Source organism: Prionailurus viverrinus, chromosome B3 (assembly GCF_022837055.1).
Source record: "Prionailurus viverrinus isolate Anna chromosome B3, UM_Priviv_1.0, whole genome shotgun sequence".
NCBI lineage: Eukaryota > Metazoa > Chordata > Mammalia > Carnivora > Felidae > Prionailurus > Prionailurus viverrinus.
In genome coordinates this window covers 37,141,642-37,153,775 of record NC_062566.1, presented here as the reverse complement: position 1 = coordinate 37,153,775, position 12,134 = coordinate 37,141,642, and the positions used below count along the sequence as shown (strand labels likewise).

Below are 12,134 nucleotides of genomic sequence, written 5' to 3'. Positions count from 1 at the left end.
TCTCATTCCCAACGTCATAGTGTGGGCCTCGCATAATGATTTTCATTTTATAGGACATAGACCTGTAGCACAAGCCTTAATATTTTCAATTTCCCGATTTTTTTTTATCCATCCTCTTGCCTTGGGAGGGGAGCGGTCTGCACAACAGATCTCTAAAATACCAATTGTATTTGGCTCTGGTCTGTGTGCCGTGAAGAGAACACAGCTGAGGTTCAAGTTAGAACGGCAATCATTCTTTTGGAGATCTGTAACTGAGGAGCTGCGGGAGGGGGCTTGGGGTGGTGCTGATAAGGAACTGCAGGAGAAGCCAGATAACGCACTCTGCAGATAATCCACAGGCTGCGCCACAGCAGCATGAAGCAAAGAAAGCATCTCTGCTCCGGGTCCGGACCGGAGACAAACGGGAGTCGTGGGACTCAGATTCCGAGGTCTGGATTTGAAAGGCGCCCACACACAAAGAAAACGGTGAACTTGAGTTCCAGCGACACTACGCGCAGAGTTCGAAAGGGGACCCTCCTTCCCGGCAGGGGTGGAAACGTCTAATCCACCAGGTCACCGAGCCCCGAGCAGATCCTCTTTTATCCCTTGGGGCTGCTCGGACAGCCCGCGCTGGGCACGCCCGAGACTCCTCAAAGGAACTACAAATCCCATCAAGCCCTGGGACGCGGGCGGTGATGACGAAGCCCCCTCGGATTGGCCGCGTGGGGCGGGGCGCGCAGGCCTTCTCCAAGGGAAGGGGCGGGTCTCAGGGCGGGGCGAGCGGTGGTGGCTCGGCGGACACGCCCCCTCATCCGCGGCCCCCTCCCCGCCTCTCTCCGCCGCTTCTCTAGCTCCCCGGTCAGAGGGCCGGAGCGAGAAGATGGCGAAGACGTACGATTATCTGTTCAAGCTGCTGCTGATCGGCGACTCGGGGGTGGGAAAGACTTGCCTCCTATTCCGCTTCTCCGAGGACGCCTTCAACACCACCTTCATCTCCACCATCGGTGAGGGAGGGGCCGCGGCCGGGGACAGAGAGTGAGATGTGGGGGGCGGGTGCAAGGCGGCGGGGGAGAGGGCTGGACGAGGGCTTGGGAGCCCCAGGGAGGGGACCCCGGGGACGGCAGGGTGGCGAGGGCAGTGGGAGAGGGTGAAGGCGTGAGGGAGAGGGGCGGGCGGGGACGTGAGGCTGGGGAGGGGGGAGGTGAAGAGGGAACTTGGGGGCAAAGGAAGGGGAACCAGAGGAACAAGGACTGAGGGTATTGGGGGAAATTAGAGGGTTGGGGGAGTGACAGGGAAGGGTCTTAGCAGGACAAAGTGATTGGAGCGGGGGGGGGGCACACGAAATCTCATGGAGAAAGAGAAGGGGATAGTGGGTGTGAAATGGATTAAAAGACAGGAAAGAGGAAGGAAATATGAAGGGGGAAATGAAGCTTTGGGGGGAGTAGGAGGGACGTGAAGTAAAAGAAGGGAGGACATCAGGGACAAGAGAGGTGAGAACCCGACAATCGGAAGGGAATTCAGGGGAATGAGTGATCAGGAGGTGAGGGATTGGGGGCACTGGCCGCAAGAGGTCTGGATCCCTCCTCCTGGGAGGGGCAGAACAAAATTGCAGGATGGGGAGCACAGTTCAGGGGGCCAGAGTGAGGATAGGTGGTGGAGAAAGTAAAAGAGAGCTGGGTGTGAGACAGGAGGCAAAAGGGGAAGGGGAATATACAGTTGAGAGGGTGTACAGAGAAGACGGAGAAAATGGGAAAGGGAGGGGAAATGGAAAGTGTGGGGCACAGGACTTTCTGCAGTAACCGAAAACACTGCTTACCATTTTCTCCCTCTTCTTCCTTCGGATCAAGTGCCAGAGAAAGAGCAAAAAGTGACTAAGGGTGGAATAATGTCTACAGGATATTAAATTGTTGTGTGAGTGTTAACGGGTGTTAAGAGAATTGGTGACTCTTGGGAATGGTGTGGTCAGGAAAATATGGTTCACTCCTTTACTACCATCGCCTAAGAAGCAACACTTCCCAACTTTTTAAATTCTTGGGCTTGAATGTTTAATAACTTCTCAGCAGAGGAATTGATCTTACATTCTGCCTGCCTCCCTATGCATTTTGCTTTGGTTTTAATTATTACTTGCTAAATGAATCACAACATGCACTGTACCCCCACCCCCCACCCTCCACCCCCCCCCAGTTGCTTTCAATTGATTCAGTTTTTCCTGATCTTGGTTGGGAGCTGTCCTTTCTACTTTTGTACTGGCAAGACTTTGTGTTCAGGTAAAGAGATCTCTAAGTTACCATAAGCTGAAGAGCAAATCAAACTGGTGTTTTTTCTTTTTTTAATTTTATTTATGTATTTTGAGAGAAAGAGCACAGGAGTGGCAGACAGAGAGGGAGAGAGAATCTCAAGCAGACTCTGCACTGTCAGTGTGCAGCCCAGTGTGGGGTTTAAACCCATCACCCGTGAGACTATGACCCGAGCCAAAATCAAGAGTCACACGCTTAACTGACTGAGCTACCCAGGCGCCCCAAAACTGGTTGTAAGCTGCCTATACAAGTGACCTTAACATCATTTCCTTTATTAAATAGCTGCAGTTAATTAAGTACCTTAAGAATCTTAGCTTTTGGTTGGGTGATGTCTGTGGTTTCTAATAGTAGCTCACTTAAGCACCTTTCAAATGGTTCTTACGGCATATTTTGAACTACTGGGGTTATTACGGGGCTAGTGCTATGGTAATAATTGTATGTGAGTATTGTATGTTTTAAGGATTATTTACCATTAAAAAAGGAATATTTGGATATAGAGTGCTCTTAAAATTAAGAGCTGGAAAATTCTTTGGTTTGTTTGTTTGTTTGTTCTGGCCTCTTTCATATGGATTGAGTGCTCTGATTCCCCCCCCCCTGATGTTATGATGTCTGGGCTTAGGGAAGTTTGAGTTGCAAGTTCTTGGCAGTCATTCTTGAGTGGGACTTTTTCTTTTCTGAGGAAGCAGATTTTAAATGTCATGTCTCAAGTATATTCCCAAGAGATTTGGTGGGAGCTGTCACAGCAACCAAAAGACAGTAGTTTTTGATGCTGGTACTAATTTCAAAACCCCAAATAAACCTTTTTCACTGTTGAATGCATATTGCAGTCCAGATGGTAAAGGACAATTTCTAACAAGTGGAGTGGGTAGCCTTTTGTCCATTCTCTATGTGACCCTCCCAGAAGCATTCTCTGTGTCGAAAGTGAATGAGTCTCGCTGATGCTGTTTCTGGTAAGCTCCTTGGATGACTTTTGCTCATTTGTAATAGCTTTATTAGTAACCCCCCCTTTTTTTTTTGCCCTAATTTTCGTTCCACATTTCCTCTAAGAGTATCTGCTTCCTTTTGTGATAGTAGCTTTTAAAAATTACTTTTCATGTTGTTGGCTTAGAATCTTTCTTGTGTGGATTTTTTTTTTTTTTTTTATTGCAATTGGTTCGGTGAAGGGTTGCAGCCATGAAGGCAGGAATACCAGTATCCTGAAACTATGTAGAACAGAGGGGAGACGTTAAATGGGGTGAGTCTCATATGTGATCTTGCTCTTTATATTTTCTGTGGGGTGGATGTGGTTAAAAGAGGCTCTGAGCTGTGTCTTCAGTTGACGTGGAGGAGGGGAAATCCATGCCTCTTACTTAGCCCCAGAACCCGACAGGAAGTGGTATCACACTGCCTTCAAACAGCAGGAAAACTTGTATACCTGAAACCTAATGCTTTGCACTTGAAATTAAGCTGGGAAAAGAAGGTGAATGTTAACACCATTCTAGTAAAAAAAGTTCCACACATTCTTCACTAACCACAAACGTAGGCTTGGAGTGTCCACATCTCTAACAGCCATATCCACTCCCCCTCCCCACCTCCTCCCCCATCCCCAGGTGATCTGAAGTTGTTGAGGTAAGAGTTGGTGGTCTATCTCCTTCCAGTCATAATTGTTTTTTGAGGTACCCAATTGTGTAAGTTCCTGGGTTTCTCCTAGGTTCTGCTACAGCCTTGCTGACAAAACTTGATAAGGTCAACGTCACAGGAAAGAGTCATTTCTTAATGCCTGAGGGGTGTGTGTGTGTGTGTGTGTGTGTGTGTGTTTGTGTGCGTATGTGCGCGCGCTCGTGCTTTGGTACCTACGTATGTGTGCTTGTTTCTCCCCATGAGGATACACGTTAAGTCTTAATTTTGCTCTGTCAAAGTGGAAGTCATTTTTTAAAAAAGGCATCTGCCATCCGTTCACCCTGTTTGATAGTGGTTCGGCCATCACGACAGGAAGGAGACAGTCATTTTGATTACAGATACTGTTGTCTCACACACACAGGAACTTTCTTCTTACTTCTCTAAGGTCCTGCTACCTTCTCTGATACCCTGGCTTCCCTCATTTCCTTTCTGCTCTTGGGGGTGGTGGAGGGTACATTTTCTCTCACCTGACCTATTGGGGATCTTTCAGTGTATCAGTCAGATAATATTTGTTGACTATTGAGTAGGGATGTTTTATCCGCTTGAAATTATAGGCCCGGTGCCTAGGACCAAGCAGCCTTTCAGTTCAGATGTTTGAGAACTGAACAAAGTTTTTCGATTAGCTCCCCCAAACCTCTTATGTAATCATAATTAATGTTTAATTAAATGTCTGTAAAATGTGACATTGAGACACTTAGGAAATAGTAGTACGGTCGGCTCTGCATCCTGATTCCTATGGGATGTGGGTGCAGTTTATTATCCGTATGAGGCCATACTGACACCTTGGAAAGGCCTGTCCTGAGCAAGGTACTGATGGAACAGAAAGAGAAAACCTAGCCATGTCCTTTGACTGGACAGCGTGAGCGTCTTCCCCTGGCTATCTCTCCCCTGCCCTCCCCCCTTCTTCCTGTTAGGGTATTTCCTGAGTGGTTTCGTTATTTAGTTTAGTCATAGTTTGACAGCAGAAAGAGTTAGAAATTATCTACTTTATACCCTTGCCCCAATCTTGTAAATAGGAGCACGAAGGTGAAGTTGACAGCGTCAAGATCACGCAGCCGGGAGCAGCAGAGCTTCTAGTGAAGCCCCGAGTTCAAGTCTGTGTCACTTTTCACAGTTGAGCTGCTGCTAGTTTTGATCATCTCCATAAATCCAAGTCACCGCCTTTCCCAGGGAGGAATTAGATTTTGCACATGCATTTTTCTGTGAGGAATTTCTGCTGGGATAACTCAGCACATTATAGCTGTCCTTTGCCCTTTCTTTTGTGTCCATAGTTTCAGATTGGGAGATCAAAGTGCATCCTGTCATTAAAGTTCCTTCCATGTGCAAAATAACTAATGAAATCATGTTAATGGCAGTGTGCTGGTTAATTGTCGCTGCCTGGTCTCATCAGGGCACTTTTCCATGTTTTATTCTGTAACAGTGCATTTTTTTTTTCTTGGATTTGCTTTTCCTAAAATCAGGGCTTGGCAAACTGGCCCCCAGGCCAAATGTGGCTTGCAGATTTTGTGCCATCAATAAGCAAAGAATGCTTGTTAACGTTTCTAAAGAGTTATTAAAAAATAAAACAAAGAAGAATATGCAACAGAGACCATATGTGTTCTACAAAGCTTAAAAATATTTACTCACTGTTCCTTTATAGAAAAAGTGTGTCGACCCCAGCTTCAAATTAAAAACTGTTTTTGGTTGGTAGCAATTCAAGGCTTTTATCAAGACTTATTGACTGAAAAACAAATTTTGTCATATTTACATTTTTATCCAGGATGTTATCAACATTTGGCCGAGCATAATCCAGATATGTAGAGCAAGTTGATTTTAATTTTCATAGTTGTTTTCCTTGGTTTCAGACTCTCAAACAAAACTATGCAAGGAACATGCAACTTCAAATTGAACACTTTGTACATAAAGCTTCATTTTAATGTCATCGTGTTCTTTCAAAGCTGTCAGTAGGTTTTCCATCTAAGTGATAGCTTTGATAACCATACTATTTCAGAAAAAGTAGAACTTACTGCTTGATAATAAAGGGTTAAACTTACCTCCTCAATCAGTGTTTTAGTGCATGAGAAAAGCCATCCAACATATTGAGAATGGGTGTGGGGAAACTGAGTCTTGGATACAATATGGGTATGTCCTAAGAATAAGTGTACTTTAAAAAGAGTTTTGCCAACTGTTCTATGTGGCCGCAAATCAGGGAGGAGGTTCTCTGGGCAACAGCACTGGCATTGTCTGGACCCACTGAGAAAGCTGGAGGGAAACAGGTTTGGATATTGTCTTAGGGGGAAATAAGTCTAGCCTTTGAAGACCAGGACAAATTTAGCAGTTGATCTGTGAATTAAATCCCATAACTGAATCTGAAAAGAACCATGGAGCCAGAAGTGGAAGACCTGGGGGCTGCTGGCGTGGCCTGAGGCTGGCTCTAGTCTCGGTCGGCCTGCCTGCACACACAGCCATCTGGGGCCCAGCTCTCTTGGGTGTAGTAGAATTGGGAATATTTTGCGGGAAAGAGATTTCATACAGGATGAGGGGAGGGGGGTGGGGATGGAGAAGTAGATTTTCAGGGGTGAGTAATATTGTGGAACATAACATAAATAGGGAGTTTGTGAAATGCAAGTAGCCGAACAAGTGGACTGGTTCATGTTTGGTGTTAGGGAGATATACGGCGAATTAGGAGGAGCAGTGGGGTCTGCAATCCGTTCATGTCCTGGCATCTGCCGTTCCTAGTGTTCTGGCCTTGGTGAGTCACTTGTCCTTCTAGGCCTTAGTTCTTTCATCTCTAATAGAGTCTAATAATATTATACCAACTTTTCAGGGTTGCTGTGAATTGCCTAGGGGCAGGAATCAAGCCTTTATTCACCTTTTAAATCTCCAAGGCCTGTATTAAATGACTCATCAACTGAACGAATGAATAGCTGGATGGATGAATTGTGAAAGCACTGTATGAGCTCTACAGCATTGCTTGAGTTTTGGTTATTATTCCCTTCCATAGTATTATAATTACAGTATGTCTGAGATAAGATCAAAAGGGCTTAATCTGAATTCTTAACTCAAGAATGCCAGTAGAAAACGTAAAGGGACGTTTTAGACTAGGTACGATATCACTTATCTTTCAGTCTCCATAATAAGCTGTTTAACACCCCGCTTCCCGCCCCCCACTGACATAAATACCAAATGGAAAATGAGTGGCATCACTGGGTTTGCTTCAGAAGAGCTTTCAGCTTTGTCTCTGCCCATTAGCTTCACACAATGCAACAGATGCCTGTTAACAGTTTCATGCCCAGTTTTAATTAGCAGATGGAGCTCTGTTTGTGTCTGTATCCTGCCTCGCGCTTGTTTGAATGACAAGGTAGCGAGTGGATTGGAACCAGGCTGGGCATTTGGGTTGAATAAAGCCAAATTCTGTTTTTCAAAAGATGAATATAAATATTTATTGTATAGAACTTCTTGTGTATCTCACCAGAGTGGCATAGCGTCTAGAGTAAAACTAATGTTTGCAGTTACGTTTTCCGCTCTTATTGCCACTTTAAAATTACATCAGGTAGAAAAAAAATTACCATTTTTACGGCTTCAGTGAAGGCTTTACTGTCATCAAGTGGCTTTCTTTGAAGACCCATTTCAATATCTTGGCATGGTGTGTTGAGGCATATGCAGAGCCGGGCTGAAATAGACTTCAGCACGAATGCCAGGGCTGGCTGGTTGGTAGTGGCCCCCCGGCATGCTGCCTGGTGTGGAGTTCTGAGCTCCTAACTAAGCTCACCAAGACCAAGGGCCCGATGGATTCCTGACCTCTGCGGTGGTGACTAAGGGAGAGAATGGGTGGCGTTGCCCTACACATTTGCCGTCTCTTTTCTCAAGTGAATAGGTAGCTATTTGTGGTCCATCCTGTTAGGGCTAAATTTCAGTAGTGAAAATGTTATCCTGGAATGATAATTGGATATACTGTATGGAGAAATGTGTCTTTTTCCTCTGCTCAGTTTTGTGTTTGGGGATTTGTCTCATTTTGAGTTGAATTAATAAGAACCTTAATGGAAGGTGCCTGATTGTCTTTAGAGGAAGAAGTGTCGCAAAGCAACATAAAGTGGTGGAAACAATTGGAAACTGTTCTCTGCAGCCGACCTGTTACTTGGCTGCAATGAAACACCTATTTTCTTGGTGTGTTGACTGTAGCATTCTGCATCAGTTTAATTAGGCACTCTGGTACTTACCTGTAGCTGAACCTTGGGACATTTTCCGAGTAGCTCTCCTTCCTCAGCCCAGAATTTTAATTCTTGGTACCCAGGAAAAAATGCTAAAGCTCTCTATGTCCTCATGTCCATCAAATTTAGTCTTGCTGTCATTAAGAGACAGGCTATTGCAGTGCTAGTCGCAGCCCTGTGACAGCATTACAGGACTGAAGAGCACTTTGCAAATGCCGGGTTAGGTATGAAATCCCGCCTCATCATGATAAACACAACCACAAAGCAGTTAAGCAACTTGTAGTGTTGCATAGCTTTCTGCTGGCAGAGCTGAGACTGGCATGACTTCCCCACATTTTGCATATTTTGGCAAAGAACTTGGCAGTAATTATTTTAATAACTTATAGATGTTTTCCTGATATATAATGTAGAGGGACAATCTCTAAAATATAATATCAAGTTTTGACGTGAGATTTAGGATGATCTATTTAAAAGTTGAATTATAAGGGGTGCCTGGGTGGCTCAATCAGTTGAGCTTCCGCCTTCGGCTCAGGTCATGATCTCACGATTTGTGGGTTTATGGGCTCCGTGCTGACAGCTTAGAGCCTGGAGCCTGCTTTGGATTCTGTGTCTTTCTCTCTCTTTGCCCCTCCCCCCCCACTTGTACTCTGTCTCTCTCTCTCTCTCTCTCTCTCTCTCTCTCTCTCAATATAAATCAACATAATAAAAATAAATAAATAAATAAATAAATAAATAAAGGTTGAAGGATAAGAGTTTGTTTCTTATGGCCTTGTGCAAAATTTGTCTGGAATAGGTATTACACAATATTGTAATCTCATATACACAAAAACACAAAGTCCATCACAAAAAAGAAAAAAAAAAGAATTTGCATTGTGAGCTCTCTGTGACTAACTCTACTGTAATTTGTTTGCTGCCTATGAATTTGGATGGGGTAGCTGTTTATGGTTTTCAACAAAGAATTTTTTACTTTTTCTTTTCTAAAGGTCTCTGAATAAAATCTTCAGATGGCATGGAAAATAATTTTTTATTGCGAGTCAACTCTTTCAGTTTTGGAATGATTCAGACCACTGTCTCAGTACAGTCTCCGTTAACACCTCACCCTTACCAGGGTTTGGGGAGAGGGCTTGGATGGGGAGAGGGAAGAGAGTGAAAACAACATTCTACCCTCCTCCCCCTGTCAGTTTCTCTGGCTACTCCTTTAGTCTCTTTTGCTTTTGTTAGTAGTTGGAGAAACTATTGGGTAAGGAGTTAGAAACTTCTGCCGGTAAGAGTGTGAGGACTGGGGGGTTTCTGGGTGGCCCGGTAGGTTGAGCGTCCGACTTTGGCTCAGGTCCTGATCGCATGGCTCGTTAGTTCCAGTTGCGTGTCCAGCTCTGCCCTGACAGTGCGGAGCCTGCTTGAGATTCGCTCTCTCGGCCCCTATTCTGCTGACTTTCTTTCTTTCTCTCTCTCTCAAGATAAACTTTAAAAAAGAAAGTGTGAGGATTGGGGCGCCTGGCTGGGTTGTCGGTTAAGTGTGCGACTCTTGATCCTGGGGTTGTAAGCTCGAGCCCCACGTTGAGTGTAGATTATTTAAAAATAAAATCTTTAAAAAAGGAAATAGAGGCGCTTGGATGGCTCAGTTGGTTGCGTATCTGACTCTTGATTTCAGCTCAGGTCATGATCTCATGGTTGCTGACTTCGAGCCCCATGTTGGGCTCTGCCCTGACAGCACAGCCTGCTTGGTATTCTCTCTTCCCCTCTCTCTTTATCCCACTGCTCGCAATCTGTCTCTCCCTCTAAATAAGTAAATAAACTCTGAAAAAAACAAAAGAGTGTGAGGATTAATAGTGACTTTTGACTTCATTGCTCCCTTACATTGTTTCGAACTCATTAGTAAAATATTGGTGCCTGTCTCAGTCATAGCCAGTAACGAACAGTGACAGATGAGGTGTCATCCACAAACAAAATAATTTGAGCGAGTGTGTTTCCTATTTTGTCTACTTACTTTTGTTTTGAAAATTTCAAACCATACAGAAGCATGAAAAATTGGTGGGACAAGCAAAATAATTTCTTTCGCTTCCAGAAAATTCTATTATAATCAAATTTTAAGAAATGCATGTATATAATATCAGAGGGGTGTCTCTATCTTGGCCCTTCAGCCTTCAACTTTGATAAATACCATTACATTTTAAATTTGTTTTTTTTTTTTTCAATACACGAAATTTATTGTCAGATTGGTTTCCATACAACACCCAGTGCTCATCCCAAAAGGTGCCCTCCTCAATACATTTTAAATTTGTGTTGTGATCTCAGTATGTGATTTATCACAGTTTTTATTCCAATTATCTGTTATTGCAGAATGTATAGTACTCTGAAAAACAATTGGTGCATGTTTCCAATCAGCCCTGCTTAAGCCCCTCCCCAAGGACAGTTAGACTGGGCCTGTTTTCTCATTGTGAAAGGCAGATACAGGCTTCGATGGTTTTCATAGTCTCTTCTGGCTGCATCATCCTGCGAGTCTATGAAATCAAGTAGTGTCTGTAAAGAAAAAAGGGTTTGTCCTTTCAGTGAATGACTGTGGACGAGGGTTCTTCTTGCAGGTGGACACTAGTGTCTTGATGACTTGAAGACAGAAGGAAGAAATAATGGCACTAGTTAATTCAAGCCACGCCTGTGTTGATGTTGTAAATCGGTTAAACTTTTTGTAGTCCTAAGGAGACTGCTGAAAGAATTTGAATCCTGTCTTTAAAAAATGCTTTTGCTTTGAATAATAAAGCTAAATGTCACCAGAAAAATCACCATGTGAAGGTTGTAAAGAATATTTCTGTGAGAAGAGACGCATAAAGTATTTTCAAATTCTCTCATTTTCTTCACATAAAACATGGTCAAGTAGGTGAAAAATAATCGAAAAAGGTAGGAAGCTTTTTGCTAATTAGGTATGTTGGTGCTAAATTTCCATTTGACGCTTGGGGGGGCCTGAGGCCGCGGGCTCGTGGATGGCTCCAGGTCACCCAGAGCCAGGCCTTGGGTATCAGTTTTCAGACGTCAAGTCTCTTTTCTCTTGCATATCATCTGCCTTCAGTTCCCTTGCTATGAAAAGACACCAGTGGTATAGCATAACATTTGGACATTGTCAACATTCTGTAGTAAAAAATTCAGTGTTTGAACCAGGAGACGTAGGGGCCAAACACATCTCTGCCCTTGATTAGCCATTTTTTTTTGGTCAAGTCTTTTAACTTCTTCTCGTGATCTTTGCTTTCTCGCCAGTAAAAAGGAGAGACCGCGGGTGGGGAGGTTGCTTACAAAGCTTAGGGTGAGAACTGCAGAGATTTTGTTAGTCATTTACTACTGTCAGAAACGAAGTCATTTTCATTTTCACTACATTCACTCCTTCAGCAACTTTATTTAGTCCCCCAATTTTGAGAGGGGGAAAGAGTAACAAGTATTCGGGCAGTTTAACACAATGATGAAGACGGCTCCAAAGTAAACATAAGAGGTTGTGAAAGTGCAGAAGAGAAAGCTTCTAGGAGGAAATGGCATCTAAGCTAAAATCAGAACCCGAAGGAGTACTTAGTTGGGTAGAATGGGAGAGTGCTGGGAAGGAGGGCTCCCCCGCTGCAGGTGTACCAGACAACTTCTGGAAGAACTCAGGACATCTGGTCTGGCTGAAGCCTCAAGTGAGGTGGGAGGTAAAGTTGAACAGAAATTAGAGGACCTGTTGTGATGGGCCTTTAAACCCGCTCCAGGGTCTGTCCTGAGAACAGCGGGGGGGTCACTGAGGGTTTTATGCAAGAGACCAGTTAGATTAGCAGACAGTATCAGTTGCCTGTACCTCACTGTGACCCTCATGTTCAACTCCTCAATGATCACCTCTGTGGACAGAAGTTGCTATCTCCCTGTTCTAGACAAGGAAGCTAAAGTTCTGAGAGAGTAATTGACTTGATCAATCACATGAGTCTTAACGGGCCATGAGCACACACTGTCCACAACAACCTGCTCTTCTCAGAATGGGTCCTGGAGTTTTCCA

General features: G+C 44.2%; 1 protein-coding gene across 1 annotated transcript in view; it reads left to right on the top strand.

Moving 5' to 3' along the window:
• Positions 1-736: 736 nt before the first annotated feature.
• Positions 737-12,134, top strand: part of RAB8B (RAB8B, member RAS oncogene family) — a 56,010-nt gene continuing 44,612 nt past the window's right edge. Inside the window, exon 1 of the mRNA XM_047861554.1 lies at positions 737-983. Within this exon, the coding sequence (XP_047717510.1) occupies positions 860-983 (124 nt within the window). The 5' untranslated portion in view covers positions 737-859. The remainder of the gene's footprint in view (positions 984-12,134) is intronic.